The sequence below is a fragment of the Bos javanicus genome, chromosome 6 (assembly GCF_032452875.1).
Source record: "Bos javanicus breed banteng chromosome 6, ARS-OSU_banteng_1.0, whole genome shotgun sequence".
NCBI classification, from domain to species: domain Eukaryota; kingdom Metazoa; phylum Chordata; class Mammalia; order Artiodactyla; family Bovidae; genus Bos; species Bos javanicus.
In genome coordinates, this window is record NC_083873.1 from 69,326,679 (window position 1) to 69,343,847 (window position 17,169).

Sequence of the window (17,169 nt, forward strand, 5' to 3'; positions counted from 1 at the left end):
CGTCGGGATTTGATTTAATGTAAGCAATTGGGCTTTGTTGTAAGGCTGTGGGCAGCAGTCTTCATCTGTCAGCTCCTGGTGCTAACAGTGCTTGAGTGATCAAGTTCAATTAATGTTTAAACTGCTTTGATTACCTTAAGTAGGTGCTATCCACAAGTATTTGTTGGAACAGGCCTGGTGACAAGGGAATGGAAGTTCTTTAAAAAAATCATTTTGAGCTAAGAAAGATTTGGAAATAATCATCAAAGCTGCTGATTTTTGCTCTTCTCCCCCTCCCTTTCTATGCTTTCTCCCAACAGAGTTACAAAAACCATGCCCCCAAATCTAAACCAGTCAAGGCTGTTTGTTTTGATAGTCTGAAAGGACATGCTCAGTCACAGCTGAAAATGTTAATTACAGCCACGATAATGAGACCTTCAAGAGTTAATGAAATTTTTAATTCCCACTTGGTGCTGGTCTGAAAAGAAACAGTTGTCCAATATTTTGTCCTTGCTTAAGGACCAAGAAATATAGTATCATTTACCAAGTGTTTATTATATGCTGACCATTCAGCTAAGCAATTTGCATGATATTTTTGTTTGTTTAGTCCTCACAATAGATCAAGGTTGGAACTAGGTTATTTTTATCCCTGTTTTTTTAGCTAAAGCTTAGAGGAGTCAAGTAAACCATCCAAGTCATATGGCTGATAAATATTAAAGCCAATCTCTTTACTGATATGAAAAGGATGGACAAACCATGGAAGTTCACCACACTAACCATGGGTTACTGAAGAGAGACTCTAAGGTCATTTTTGAAATCTCTGTTACCTCACAAATCCTGTACCAGCCTCACTGAGTCTTAATCCCTCCCCCATTGTGAAGTAATAGTTCCTGGAGCAGAAAAGGAAATTTCATTCTCTCCCATGCAAAGCCCCTGTACACATAATGTAGCTGCAATCTTCACCTTCATGAAATAAAGTTTCGATTCTGCTATAACTTGATGCAAAAGCATTCAGGTGTGTTCACTGCCCCCAAGTCAAGACTCCTAAATGGCCTCCAGGACTCTTCTAATCCGGCTTTAACCTCATCTTCCCCCACTTCCCAACACACAGTCAAGATCCCAGTGCCCATCCAGGTCATAAGTGTCTCTTACACGGACTACACTGTCCCATTGGGAAGTGGTGTGTCTCTCCTCGTGGCCCCCATTTTCATTTATTTATATCTCACTCTTCATGGTATTTTCTTTTCTTTTAGTCTTGAATGAACCCCTTGGAGCCAGGAACTAGATTTTATAATCTTTATATAAAAGTCCTCTGTGTGTCCTAAGTTGCTTCAATTGTGTCCGACTCTTTGTGAACCTATGGACTGTAGCCTGCCAGGCACCTCTGTCCATGGGATTCCCTAGGCAACAATACCAGAGTGGGTTGCCATTTCCTTCTCCAGGGGATCTTCCTGACCTAGGGACTGAAGCTGTATTTCCTGTGTCGCTTGCATTGGCAGGCAGTTTCTTATATAAAATCACTAAGCCTAAATATATAAACAGCTCATGTAATTCTATCAAAAAAACCAAATAACCTGCTTTAAAAAGGGGAAAAGATACAAATGGTATTTTTTTCAAGAAGACATACAGCTGGCCAACAGGCATATGAAAAGATGCTCAACATTGTTAATCACCTCACACCTGTCCAAATGGCTATCATCAAAAATTCTTCAAATAACAAATGTTGGTGAGGATGAAGAGAAAGGGGAACAATTGGTGGGAATGTAAACTGATGCAGCCACTATAGAAAACAGTATGGAGGCTTTCAAACAACTACAAATAGAACTATCATATGATCCAGCAATTCCATGTCTGGGTATACATCCAAAGAAAACAGGAACATTAATCTGAAAAGATACATGGACTCCAATGTTCATAACCAAGAGGTGGAAGCAACCTAAGTGTCCACCAACATTGGACACTTGATGTCCAATGGACACTTGATGTCCGTTCATCAAGATGAATAAAGAAGATGTGGTATGTATACAGTGGAATACTACTCAGCCATAAACAAGAATGAACTTCTCTGAGCATTTTATGCTAAGTAAAATAAGTCAGATAGAAAAATACAAATACTTTATGTTATCACTTCTGTGTGGAATCTAGAAAATAAAAACAAATGAAAAAACAGATTCACATATATAGAGATCAAACTAGTAGGTACCCAGTGGGGAGAGGGAAAGGGAGAGGGACACAACAGGGGAAAAGGTATAAACTGCTTATGCAAAATAATAAAGCTATAAGGAAATATTGTACAGCACAGTGAATAGAGCCACTATTTTATAATAACTTTAAATGGAGTATAATCTATAAAAATAATGACTCTCTATGTTGTACATCTGAAACTAATACGATATTGTAAATCAATTATACTTCAATTTTAAAAAAGCACAAAGCTTAGGCCAATGTCCTACACATAGTAATCTCTTATTTTTAAAAGTTTCTGCATTAACATGCAAATCAGTCTTATTCAGGCAAGAGAAAACTTTATGTGGAATGGAATTAAGGAGCCTTTAATAAGGGGGAAGACTGGCAGAAAGGAAGTTATGATCCTTTTATTCATTGCAGAAACATTAGGTGAAAACTATTATGTACTAGATACTGTGCTTGGCCTTGAGAACACAAAGACTTACCCCTGCCCCCACTGGTAGAGTTACAATAAAAGGTGGCATTGCTATAACAGAGATACAGGTGCTTTGAGAACACAAAGGAGAGAGGACTGGGGGAGTCAAGGAGGGCTCCCAGGAGGAGGCAAAGCCTAAAGAGAAATTAGGATGCCAGCTGATGGCAAGTGAGAGTGCAGTTGGACAACAACATGGAAGTGAGAGAAAGACACAGTATTTACACGATGGCGGTGAGAGTAGTGAGAGCGTGTAGTATATGTTCAGGGTAAGAGAGGTAAGAAGGGGGCTTACACAACTGCTCAAAGTTCTCTGAGAGCATGATAAAGACAGAGGTTTGGGGTTTACCCCCCAACCTCGAGGGGGCTTCCCTGGTGGCTCAGATGGAAAAGAATCTGACTGCAGTGCAGGAGACCTGGGTTCGATCCCTGGATTGGGAAGATCCCATAGAGAAGGGAATGGCAACCCACTCCAGTATTCCTGCCTGGAGAATTCCATGGACAGAGGAGCCTGGTGGGCTACAGTCCATGGGGTCTCAAAGAGTCCGACATGACTGAGCAACTAACACTTTCACTTTCTTTCACTCCCCAACCTTGAAGGAGCAGAGGGCACTTTAATCCAGTGAGTAAACGAATGGGCTCTGGAGCCAGTGGACACCCCAGGACTGCCATTTTCCAGCTGAGTGACTTCGGGCTAGTTACCCAGTCTCTCTAAACCTTGGTTTCTTCTGTAAACTGAGAATCACAATCCCCATCTCTTATCATTGCGACCTGAGCACTACCTGGCACCCAGGAAAGCTCAAAATAATTCTTTTAGTTATTATTATGACTGCTGTGAAGTTCTAATGTAAGATGAAAATAAAAGAACAGGACAGTGTTTTCTCAGCTCCATTTATATTGAAAAAAAGACACAGAATCTAAGATCCAGAAACTTTCTTTGTGTGAATTTTAGAGCCACATTACTCGGATTCCAAGTTCAGAAGGGGCAAACTAAATAATTGCCTGGTACCTCAGTTTCCTCATCTATAAAACAGGGATGATAATTGTAGCTCCCTCATAGAGTTGTTGAGGAGTACATGAATTAATACATAGAAAACCCTCACAATCACACATCACACAAGGTGGTGATAAAAATAAATACTCATATAGCATTTCCTATGTGCCAGGCACTGTTCTAACTGCTCTTCACTTAACTACATTATTCTTTATATTCTGAAGGTAAGGGTTCCGAAATCTTTTCCTTCAATCTGTGTAAAAAGAGAACAATGGGGACTTTCCTAATGGTCTAGTCATTGGGAATCTGCCTTCCAATGCAGGGGATATGGGTTTGAGCCCTGGTTCGGGAACTAAGATCCCATGTGTGGTGGAGTAACTAAGCCCATGCCGAACTAGAGAAGCCAGTGAGCTGCAACAAGTACTCAATGTAGCCAGAAAAAAAAAAAAAGGGAAAAGTAATTTTTGCCTTTGGTTACTTTTATAAGAAGTAGGGTGATCTAGGTAAAAAATATTTATGCCCTTAGGAAGAGAGGTGTTGTAGAAAGTGAGGGCTAGTCCCGTTGTCATCACCCCTGGAGTCATTCTGGAAGCCCAGGCCACACCCAGCCTCACGGGGGAGCAACTTACCATCAAGGACAGTGGTATTTTCAGAATCCTCTCGTCCCTGGTCAGCTTGGCTGACAACGGTACTTCCACTCTTTGTCCTTCGAAGAACACTCAAGGCCTGGTTTATTTTTTTAAAGGATCTGCTTCTGATGGTGGATCGCTCAAAGGGCCGTGCTGAAGACAAGAGAGAAGAAGGTCTCTTTTATGGACACGGCCAGTAAGACACACAACGGAACGCAAACGGTGATTACTTCGAGGTGGTGGGATGATACAATTTGCTTATCTGTATGTTCTCAGTTTCTACAATGAAATATGGACGGTTTATTTAAAATCTGCTTGTCTTTTTTTCCTAGGCTGGATGGAATATAACAGCACTTTTCTCGGGTTTCCTGGGCGGGAAGGTATGGACGCTGAGGGAGTGATGAATCACTAGGTCTAACTTCAACTCCTTTCACCAAGTCAGATTACACACGTTTCTAATGATCTCAAGTCCTCGTGGTTTCATTTCACTTTGGAGAACTGGACGTTGGGTTGTGGCCAAAACTACCAGAACAATTTCCTCTTAAACAAAACATTTCTAGGACTTTCCACAGTGACCGTTTCACAGAGGGCAGTCCCAAGGCAGAGAAGCCCATTCCCGGACAACCACCTATTTGACTCACCCCTTGTTCGGTTGCTCCTGCCAGAGTCCAGGGGGCTATTTGGCTGACCATCCTCTGCTGTGGACACGTAGGCAGGGTTGTCTAGGCCAGGCTCATCTGTCATTAAGGAGACGGTGGGAACTGTGGAAATCTCTGGGGATAGTGATGTTGCTGTGAGGCTGGTGCTGCCATCTGGACAGCCATCCTGAGAGCGCCTCTTCCTGTCCTTAGTGAGGCCGTAGTGGGAGGCACCTTTGCAGCTGTAACAAAGCCAGAAGGAGGTCAGAGAAGGCTTTGCACATCGCTCAGCTGGAGCTCTTCCAGTGCACGTGCTTGCTGCCCTCGGAAATTGATTTGCTTGCCCCTGGTTCCCCTCTCTTTTCACATGGAGGTAAGTCAATATACACTTGCCAATCAAACGAATGAATGACTTGAGAGAACAGCTTTTAAAATTTGTTTATTGCATTTTATTAAAACACTCTCTATCCTGGTGCCTGAAATGCAAACTGTGAGAGTTGCCATGGGGTCACAAAGACTAGGGCTTGAGGTTGGCAATCTTCAACTATTTGAATGTGGTAATTCCTTCTTGCTGGTGTTTATCTTGACCATGAAAACCCTTAGTCACCCTCTCAGTCCTTTCTTTGGGGTTTAGTTTCCCAAACCACTGAACATAAATACAAAACTCCTCCCAGATTCCATATTTAACTGTCCATGGAAATAGAATCGCCCGCATTACAAAGCCACAGGAGTTTGCTCAGCACCATGGTTCTCTGGAGGCTGGCTTGCTGGCTTCCAGTCCCCTGCCTTGGGGCTGGTCTCAGAGTGGCCAGGACCTCTGAGGGACTAGGGACTGGGGGCTCCCATGCACTAAAAATGTGCTTGTCTCCTAACATTGGGAGAGTAAAACAACATTCACGGTCTTTAAAAAGAATAGGTCAATATCCATTCACCCTCCACGTTAAAGAACAAGCCTAAGAGCCGGGAGACCAAGGTTTGAGTTATCTAAGTCCATATTTATTAGGCAAGTCATCTCAGCTCTTAGGTAGGTTTCCATCAGAAAATGCTGATGATTTCACTCTTTCATTGCTGTGGTGAGGATGTAGCCATAGACAGCCACACCAGCTTCCCAGTGGTTGCTGCTAAGTCACTTCAGTCATGTTTGACTCTGTGCAACCCCATAGATGGCAGCCCACCAGGCTCCCCCGTCCCTGGGATTCTCCAGGCAAGAACACTGGAGTGGGTTGCCATTTTCTTCTCCAGTGCATAAAAGTGAAAAGTGAAAGTGAAGTCACTCAGTCGTGTCCGACTCTTCGTGACCGCATGGACTGCAGCCCACCAGGCTCCTCTGTCCATGGGATTTTCCAGGCAAGAGTACTGGAGTGGGGTGCCATTGCCTTCTCCAGTGGTATGAAGGCAGAAATTGAATGGGCGAGTCCCTTTAAGAAGCAGCTATTTGCATATAATGGATGTTAATTTCTAAATTATTTTCAACTCATTACAGAAAACTGGATATGGTTGAGCTATTTTAGATAACACTTTGAGAGCCTATTTGGAGTGATGTTTCTGAATAGAATCAAAAGCAGCCTGCAGTTGATGTGCCCATGATTGATACGGCCTGAGAGAACCATAGAGCTGGTGGATAGAAGGGCCTCTGTCTGGATGGAAATCTTTGCTCTGAAATTTGCCTAGCTGTGTCATCTGGCAAAATTTGTTAATGTGCACATACATCTTGGGTTGCTGTGAAGTCTGCTAGATATTAGGTCTTGGCAAGAGTTTAGTATCTTGCCAGATATATGGAAAATTCTCAACAGATTGTAGCCACTTCCATAATTGAACCATCTAAGTTGCCTGTTTTATCACATTAACTTCTTTGAGATTAGGGTGCATGGGGGATGGATGGGGTCCCAAAACTTCAGTTGCCAAGCTGCAGTCATGATGCAAATGCCATTGTCCAAGCATGGCAAACATGGTCAAAGGTGTCCAGCTTATCCCTTCCATTGAGTTGCATCCACTCTTGGTACTAGGCCAAGTTTAAATGCTGTTCATTGTCTTAGAAAAGATTACATTACAATTAAGCATTGAAATGAAAAGTAACTGTATAAATAGAAACTCTCAAAAACAGAGCCGTGTCATGTAAATTTGACATTGGCGAAGTAAATATTTGTCATTAGAAGGACAGCAATTTCCGATTTTCTTGTGAAGAGACAAGCAGACACTTTATTTGCTTAGAAAGAAAGATACCACCAAGGAGATGAAAAGTGGTGTCACATTTTGCTACTAAAATCATCCAAAAGAATGGGCCTCTTTCATGCCAAACAATACAACTAGAGGGCAGGAGAGGTCTGAATGGAATTTGTCTGAATGGATTTTGAAGTCTGATCTAACCAACTCATGCATTGCAAGGATATCTTTAACAGTGTTTTGGAATGATTTAACCAGTGACAGTTTTTAAAATTTTCTTGTTGGTACATAAAACATGATGCTTCTTATAATCAATGATGATGATTTTGTGTGGTTTTAATATGAGTAGAAAAGGACTCTGATTATACAACCCTACCTACATCTTTATCTTACAAAAGATGAAATGGGCCTCTAGCTTCTCATACTAGTCTTTCCCTCCCTTAAAGAGTATAAGCTTCTTGCTTGAACTGGTGAGATTTTACTGTTCTGATGAGCTACTTTGGCTTTGAATCGTTCTGCTTAAAAATAGCAAAGTGGTTGATATGAGAAGCTCAAAAATTGGAAGAAACATTGTGTGATGGAAAAAATAAAAGCCAGCATGCAGTTGAGCAGCTCCAAAGTCATAAACACACGAGCGGAACACTTCTCTGTAAGCCAGCAGTCTCAGACTAGCAACACATGGGAAGGAAGTTCCTAGGCTATTTTGTTGGACTAGAAACAGGCTTTCTTTTCTTGGGGCAGCAATGCTCTTCACCATGTGCCCTGCCAGAGCAGGAAATGAATCTTCCAATTGGACAAATGACCAGTGAAGGCACAAGCCATGGCCTTCTGAGGGGATGGAGCACATCCCAGTGGAAAAAAGTAGCATCTTGTGCTGCTGCCACATCTGTGAGGAAGGGTAAGGTATTTAAAGATCTCTGATGCCAAGACCATGCCATTAAGAAACCATTTCTGTTTCAGATCCTCGGGGTTCCAAAGACACATTTTAGTCCAGGAAAGGAAAACATCATAAAATGGCTAAGATCACTCCCCTCTGGCCTCGTACCTCAGCTATCCTTACGATAGCCAGGGAGAGTAGATTTAAACATTCAGACTCATAAGCTTTGTGTGAAAAAGGTTCTGCTAAAGTGACTAATACTTGTGTAATTTTGCTTGTTTCAGCTTCTTGGATGAGCTTGGATCTGAGGCACAGGGTGATCTATGAAGGTAGCAGCTTGTACTTACTAATTATCTCTTTTGTGTTGACTGATCCTGGGGCCTCTTGATTTACAGGCACAAGTGAGGGGAGGAGGGGGGAAGAGCTGATTAGCCTTGGCCAATACAGGAACATATGCTGAACCCTGGGTTGTGTTCAAAGCAAACAGGATTTATTCTCCCTTTAGTTATCCTGAGCATTAAGTACTCTCAGGTGGTGATGGGTGACAGCCATGAACTTGAAGGATGAACACAAGGAACGTGGTAAACCATTTTTCAACCACTTTGGATATGCCATCTGTTTAAAGTAGCTCTGAAGATCCGTTTTGTTAATAACAGAGTTGAGATCCTGAGCTCCTATATCAAAGTGAGTGGAGGCAAATCTGTCTTAATATAAAAATGCTGACACTGGGGGCATGTGCCACGGAATTTTTGTCTTTTCTGCAAGGGAGAGGCGAAAGTAAGAAGAGAAAATGAACCTCTTCTTGCAAAAATTCCTGAGTCCAGGCAGTGAGTTCACTGCTAATGGGGGTTGACTGGAAGCAGGTTGGACCCCTGGTGTACTTTACAGAGGTTCTGATGGGATCAGAGCTCAGCACAAGTTGGTTTGCAGGGGAGGGCTCCTTTCTGATGATAGAATAAAAGAGGTCCTTGAGAAATCAAGCCTCAATACACTCATTATAACAGTCTGGGTAACTATACCACCCCTCTTTGATGCTTCAACTTCCCTCACATTCTTTCTCAGTTCACTTCTGAATTAGGTAAACACTGAATCTGCCCCCAAATTGAGTTCATTAATTGCTCAGTCTGCTCATACTTTAAACCAGGGCTTGCAAACTCATACGCTAATCAGGCCGGGCGGGTGGGGGGAGAGGCAGGCGGTGGCCGTGGTGAGCAGTGCTGTTCCATTTCAAAAGTGCAGCAGGCAACCCTACAGACCTCCTGAGTGTTGCCTCAAGAACACCAGCCTAAGAGCAATTAGTCAAGAAATGAAAGTTGCCAGATTGGAAAGGAAAAGGGAAACTGTCACTGTTTGCAATGCCATATTATATATAGAAACCTTCAAAGACTCGAAAAACAAAACAAAACAAAAAACCAAAAAACCTTGCTACAATTTTCCTGAACGAAAAAGCAAGAGTTCCAGAAAAACATCTACTTCTGCTTTATTGACCATGCCAAAGCCTTTGACTGTGTGGATCACAACAAACTGCGGAAAATTCTTCAAGAGATGGGAATACCAGACCACCTGACCTGCCTCTTGAGAAATCTGTTTGCAGGTCAGGAAGCAACAGTTAGAACTGGACATGGAACAACAGACTGGTTCCAAATTGGGAAATGAGTACATGAAGGCTGTATATTGTCACCCTGCTTACTTAACTTATATGCAGAGTACATAATGCTAAATGCTGGGCTGGATGAAGCACAAGCTGGAATCAAGACTGCTGGGAGAAATATCAATAACCTCAGATATGCAGATGATACCACACTTATGGCAGAAAATGAAGAACTAAAGAGCCTCTTGATGAAAGTGAAAGAGGAGAGTGAAAAAGTTGGCTTAAAACTCAGCATTCAGAAAACTAAGATCATGGCATCCAGTCCCATCACTTCATGGCAAATAGATGGGGAAACAACAGAAACAGTGACAGACTTTAACTTTGGGGGCTCCAAAATCACTGCAGATGATGACCGCAGCCATGAAATTAAAAGACGTTTGCTTCTTGGAAGAAAAGTTATGACCAACTTAGACAGCATATTAAAAAGCAGAGACATTATTTTGCCAACAAAGGTCCATCTAGTCAAAGCTATGGTTTTTCCAGTAGTCAAGTATGGGTGTGAGAGTTGGACTATAAAGAAAGCTGAGCGTTGAAGAATTGATGCTTTTGAACTTTGAACTGTGGTGTTGGAGAAGACTCTTGAGAGTCCCTTGGACTGCAAGGGACCAACCAGTCTATCCTAAAGGAAATCAGTCCTGAATATTTATTGGAAGGACTAATGCTGAAGCTGAAACTCCAATACTTTGGCCACCTGAGGGGAAGAACTGACTCATTTGAAAAGACCCTGATGCTGGGAAAGATTGAGGCAGGAGGAGAAGGGGACGACAGAGGATGAGATGGTTGGATGGCATCACTGACTCAACGCACATGAGTTTGAGTAAGCTCTGGGAGTTGGTGATGGATAGGAAAGCCTGGTGTGCTGCAGTCCATGGGGTTGCAGAGAGTCGGACATGCCTGAGTGACTGAACTGAACTGATCTCTGAGCCGTGTTGATCATGGCCTCATGATAGGGTCTGGCAACCCAGAAAGGAGCTGAGAAGAGCTAACATCTACTGGACTACTGTGCACTGTACGTTACATTTCACAAATGTGGTCTTAGGCTCGGCTAAAACCCTGTTAAACCCTCGCAGTGCCTCCGGCTGTCAAGTCAGTTAAACCACCTCCACTCTGCAGATGAGGATATGAAAACTTGGATAAAGCTTTCTTCCCTTCTAGCTGTCAGAGTGAAGCTGGGGCTTATATCCAAGTTGTGGGGTCCATGCTTTCTCCCCTCCTGTGGCCTGGCCTCCAGCCTGGAGCTTACCCTACACTCCAGACTCCTGATGTGTAGTCAGATTCCTGACTGCTCATGCCACATTTTCATTCTCAATAGGCATCTGAAACCTAACACATCCAAACGCCCCAAGCTTCCCTGCCAAACCAGCTCTTCCCGCCTCTTCTCTGTTTTACCTTACATCCTTCTCAGAACCCAAACTCCTGAGTCAGCCCTGATTCCTTTCTTTTTCTCAACCCCACAAATATAATCGAGCCAGATTTATCCAGAATCCAAATGCTTTTCATCACTTCTACCACCATGGCCCTAGTCTGTGCTGCCATCATCAAAGCCTGGATTATTACAACAGGCTCCTGAGAGGTCTTTCTACTTCTACACTCATTCCCCTCCCCTGTTTATTCTCAACAGAGCAGCAGTGTCATCCCTTTAAAACAGCTCTCCATGCCACTAAAACACAAGGCCCTCAGAATAGCCCAGTGGGCCCTGTATTCTCTCTGTGTTACTTTTGTCCTCATCTCCATCTCCTGCTCATCCGGCCTCCTATTGGTTCTCACCCTTGCCCAGCACGCTCCTGCCTCCCGGACCTTGCATTTCTGTTCCTGCTCTCTGTCTGGAACACGTGCCCCCAGATTCCCGTCTAGTCTGCTCCCTCAGCCCCGTTGGGTCTGTGATTGAAGCCCACCTTCCCTGAGTGTCCTTTTTCAAGCAGCAGCTTTTTTCCTGGAACATTCTAACTCTTCTTATTTTTCTTCCCTACTTCTCTCTTTTCTGCTTATTTTGGAGTAAAAGTTCCAAAGTTGGGGGGAGAGGGAGTTTAGTTCCATAGTTAACCAATTGAACCAAACTTTGAAAACTTTATCCCTCTAGGATCAAAAGGGCTTCATCGTATCAGTTCTTGGGAAAGAGTGAGCTCAGGGATTCCCATGTCCCTCCTGGCTGACAGTCCAGACACACCAGCTCTGTGTCAGCTGCCTGGTGAGCTTTGGGCATGTCTGCTCCATGGAGCCCAAAGGGAACGGAGGGAAGAACAAAGCCTTGCCCACCTGGTGACTTTCAGGGAGTCCACATGGTCAGTAGATTTCCTCAGGCAGGCACTTGGCAATTGTGTTGAATTAGACTGAAGTCTCCCTTTGGGTGTTCTATTGAAATTACCCGACTGGGGATTGATGATCCACCCACACGGTCCTGCTAACATGTAATTGTGGTTGGTTGTGATGCCTCTGCCAGGCTGCCTTTTCCCCTCAGAGCAAACTCATGGTTTCCCTGCGCTCTAATGTGAGATGAGAAGTGAGAAGGAAGAGGAAAAAGTGAGATTTTTAACATTCTTTCTTTCACATACTTCCCTGGTAACTCTAATAGGACTCTATTGGATCTGGGTTTTAAAACCATTCTGTACATAGGAGGAATAAACAGTTGCCATATACCTTCTTTTGGTGGGTTATGCTGCTACAATGGGATGAGTGATTTTGAATACTAATACTTTGTTTTTTCATTCAGTGGGCACTTATGGAGGACCTTCTGAAAAAGAGGGCAGAGCGATGTGGAAAAAGCTCAGGCTTTCATGTTTAAAACATCGCCAGTCCAGGTCCGATGCACGATACTGGATGCTTGGGGCTGGTGCACTGGGACAACCCAGAGGGATGGTATGGGGAGGGAGGAGGGAGGAGGGTTCAGGATGGGGAATACATGTATACCTGTGGCAGATTCATTTTGATATATGGCAAAACCAATACAATATTGTAAAGTTAAAAAAAATAAATAAACTCAAAACTGAAAAAAAACCATATCAAACAATACACTTGTAATTATGTCTTTGGAGACTACTACTACTAAAAAAAAAAAAAAAAAAAAAATCTGGGTATGAATCCTAGGTCTGCACCACCAGCTCTGTGACTGTGGACAAGTTCCGTGACTTCGTTCAGCCTTTCCCAGATGTTGGTAAAGAACTTGCCTACAATGCAGGAGACCCAGGTTTGAATGCTGGGTTGGGAAGATCCTCTGGAGAAGGGAATGGCAACCCACTCCAGTATTCTTGCCTGGAGAATTCCATGGAAAGATGAGCCTGGTGGGCTATAGTCCATGGGGTCGCAAAGAGTCAGACACAACTGACCGACTAACACTTTCATTTTTCACTTTTCCAGATGTGAAATGGGCTCAGTGTTTATTTATAGTAAGATTTACAGATCCATGCCAAGCCCCTAACAGTGCCTGGAATATACTAGCAATTCAATAAGCAGTAATCAGCATGATTATTGTATGTCAAGCATAATGTTAGGTCTTATGGTTGCAAAGAAACATATTATACAGTATATGCCTGCGAGGAGACTGGTATGAAAACAGAAAACTGCCAGGTTATCAGAGAGATGGAGGTACGAGCCAAGTATTGGAAGAACTCAGAGAAGGGGGCCACTCACTCTCTGCGGGTAGCTCATTATCAAGGGGTAATCAGGGAAGGTGTCCCAGAAGAGGTGATATCTGAGCTGAGTCTAGGAAAGTGAGTGACATTGTGATGGAAGACTAGGTGTGAACGCCACATTTAAAGACCCCAAGGATGCAAGTGCATGGCTTATTACTGTGTTTGGTGCAGATCTTATCCCTTGAGACATTGATGGAGAAAAACAGAACTGAAGTGAGGCCAAAGAGGAAGACAAATGCTGGCAGTGGTGTTGAGGAGAAAAGCCCAGGGTACTTGACTACTCGTTTGTCGCCACCTCTGGAGTTTAGCAGGGCTAAAGCCATGCCTGTGGGCACAGGAGACTAGGGCATTGAGAAGTCTGATGCCAACACAGGAGGGTGATGAAGGTGACAATGGAAGGCTCAAAGTCACCCCCTCACAGAGGCTCCCTTACCCTCTGTTTGAAGTGGATCTTCTCTCCCCCCAGCACCTGCTTTCAATTCCCAGGACTTAACATCTTTGGAAATGATTTTGTATGTTTACTTGCTTCCCTTTTAAATCACTGTCTCTCCCCAAAAGTAAGAGTCCAGCATGTCTTGCTCACCACTAAATCCTCAACACACCACACAGCGCTCGAGACATGGGGTCAGCCATGTGTCAGAGCAGTCTGAGACATTCTGGGAACAGCTATGTTTCTTTCTTACTCCCTTTAGTAGATGCTTTCTGTTTATACTTTCAATTATATTGACCTAGATATGTTTTTTATTGATTTTATGGAGGTACAATTGACATATTATAATAAGTTTCAGGTACACAACATAAGGATTTGATATTTTTATACTGTAAAATCAGCACCACAATAAGTCTACCTAACGGTCATAGTTAACTTTTTTTCTCTTTTGATGAGCACTTTAAAGATCTATTGTGTGCATGCTCAGTTGTGTCTGACTCTTTGAGACTCTATGGACTGTAGCCCACTAAGTTCCTCAGTCCATGGGATTCTCCAGGCAAGAATACTGGAGTGGGTTGCCATTTCCTCCTGCATGGGATTTTCCTGATCCAGGGATCAAACCAGGGTCTCCTGCATTGCAGGCAGATTCTTTACCACTAGCGCCACCTGGGAAGCCCCTAAGGTCTATTGGGTTGGCCAAAAAGTTAATTTGAGTTCTTCCATACCTTCTTACAGAAAAACGCAAACGAACTTTTTGGCCAATCCAATACTTTCTTAACAACTTTCAAATATGCAATGCAGATTATACACACCATTCTGTATACTACATCCTCTTGACTTATTTTATAACTTTGAAGTTTGTAGCTTTTGACACCCTTCACCCGTTTTGCCTAGCCTTTACCCCCTGCCTCTGGCAACCGCTGATTGATTCTCCATATCTGAGTCTTGTTTTGCTTTTTAAGTTTCCACACATAGACCCATATGGTATGCCTTTCTCTGACTTATTTCTCTAAGTTTAATTCCCTATGCTATATATTTTTCTGCTCCTTTTATCAGACGCTTTCTGTTTATACTTTTAATCATGCTGACCCAGATATGTTTCCATTGTTGCAGGCTGCCTTCTTTTTTTTTTGGAGGAAGACAGGCTATGTTTTAAAAATATGTGATAATATTTAATAACTTTTAAAATGCAAGACACTGGAAATCTTTATTATGTTTAGGATAAAAATAAACACATCAGTCATCTTTTTCTAAATCAGACCCACTTAGGTTGCCTGAGCCCACCCTCTAACAGAACCCACCCTTGCTAATTAAGTCCTGATCACTTGGAAAAGACTCAAGTAACAATAATATAACTTCTATTAATATGACTCCTCTAGTTTTTCAGCAGATAGATCTTAAGCACTGCAACTTTTTGGAGCATTTTCTGAGTTCGATTGGATAATTCTGTATTTCACTCATTATACCTGCAGCTTTTTAACTAATCTCTGGTTTAAGGATATTAGGCAAAGTCATTTTGTTTGGATTACTTTTTCTCCTCTAGGTTAAAATGCATGTTCCCTGGGATTGAATTACATGGTCACTCATGAAGCTACCAGAAACCATACATAGAAAAGTCATTAGCACTGTTGTGTACTCATGGGTGAAACCAACATCGGTTAATAAGTGAAGGAGGTCATCAGCTGGACAAGCCTACCATCTGGGAGTCAGCTTAGACCCTGGGTATGAACTTGAGCCTGAAAGGCCCTCACCCCACGGGACCAAGGGATTTCTTAACATCACCACCGACCACACACTTCTTCCTCTCATTAGCTTCTTTCTTCTGCCTCCAAACCACAGGGGAGAATATCCTCAGCGATTCCAACCACCCTTGCCTCCCTTGTTAATGAATCCCAGGAAAGGAGATTTAAAACAAACTGGAGAGTGACTTGGAAACACAGGCCAAGCTTTGGGCAACAGGAACCCCAGTCTCCTGGGCCTGGTGAGGTGGGGTGAGGGGCAGGATGTCTTAAAGTGAAATTGGCTCCACAAATGGTCTAATGACAATGAAGCCAGCATACGTGACTCAGTTTACCAAAGATGCTGATGTGTTCCTGTGAGACTGATGACCTGGTGCTGTGCAGGTATGAGAAACAGCTGCCCTTCTCTGCACAGCGTCTATTTTTATTTAGGCAGGGAAAGGCAAATATTCTTTTACCTAATGTTAAAGGCTCCTTTTCTATGTTTTCTGTTAGTCTGCAGGATTAGGTCTTTCAGACAACCTGTGACTTCATCTTTTTATCCTTCAAATCTCAACTCATATATTAATAATAATTTAGAATTATGGCCAACACTTACAGTACACTTATATGGACTAAGCACTATTATGCATAATATGCTTTATGCATATTAATTCATTGGTTTTCACATCATCCCAGTTAGCCACTTTGCTAATAAGCAACTAAGGCACAGAGAGGTTAAATAACTTTCCCAACGTCACACAGAAGGCAAGTGGAGGGGCTAGGATCTGAATCCAAAGCAGACAGGATTTTAGTTGAGGTGTGCGCCTCATGATTGTAACATGCCATGAACTTTGGTGGCTGACAGTTTGGAGGGGACTGCAATGTAGGAGGCAGGGAAAAGGCAAGAAGTATGAGAAGGTCCTTTATAACAGCATACTCTGTACTACAGCTACTGTTTGCTGCCAGCTACGGTGTGGCTGCTATAAGAAATACAAACGGCATGAGCTGGAAGGGTGGCCTGTTCTAATCAAGTTGGCATCTTCAGGCTTGCAGTTGACAGACATGAGCGGCGGGCTTCGAGCTGCCTGCACCTCCGTTATTGCCCCGTCAGCAGGGCCATTTGTCAGTGGAGCTCACGTGGTGGGTTGCTGGTAGAGTGAGGCAACTGCAGCGGTCCCCATGTGCCCGCAGGCTCGCTGTCTTCCTGCTCTCTTCACTTCAAACCTCTTAAGAGGCAGCGGCTTAAAACAATCTGGGCTGGGTGAGTGGGTAACTTGTGATTTATTTATTCTTCCTCTAGAGGGAGCTCTTTAGTCCAGGCATTTAGATACTCAAATACACCACATTTGTGGTGGAAAACAACTTATTAGGGGAAAAGAGGCAGACATCTCCATCCCATACCAGCAAGGAGTGCATCATCTTCTGCCCTATTAATAACGAGTCATATCAGTAACCACCTGAGCTGTCACTTGTTCACTTGTTCCAAGCTTGGTCTTTATCACCAGACACAGAAGTGGGGCTTAGGCTAGCAAACACTGCCCCAGCAGTGTTAGCCCCAGCTTATATTATCCTCATTTTACAGACGGGGAAAGTGAGGCTTAGAGAGTTAAGTAGTTTATCCAAAATGACACAGCACTAAGGCAAAGGAGCTGAAAGTTGAACATAGCTCTGTCTGGGATTTTGTTGCTGATTTAAACAATGTGTAATGGGCTTCCCAAATGACACCGGTGGTAAGGAACCTGCCTGCCAATGCAGGAGACATAAGAGACACAGGTTTGATCCCGGAGTTGGGAAGATCC

At 43.2% G+C, this 17,169-nt stretch overlaps 1 protein-coding gene across 5 annotated transcripts in view; it reads right to left on the bottom strand.

Moving 5' to 3' along the window:
* The window catches only part of LNX1 (ligand of numb-protein X 1), a 191,619-nt gene that overhangs the window by 36,831 nt on the left and 137,619 nt on the right, over positions 1-17,169 (bottom strand). For all 5 annotated transcript variants that reach the window (XM_061420169.1, XM_061420168.1, XM_061420165.1 and 2 more), the window contains 2 exons: positions 4,903-5,141; positions 4,262-4,414 (listed from right to left, as the gene is read on the bottom strand). In XM_061420169.1, coding sequence (XP_061276153.1) covers positions 4,262-4,414; positions 4,903-5,141 — 392 coding nt within the window. The remainder of the gene's footprint in view (positions 1-4,261; positions 4,415-4,902; positions 5,142-17,169) is intronic.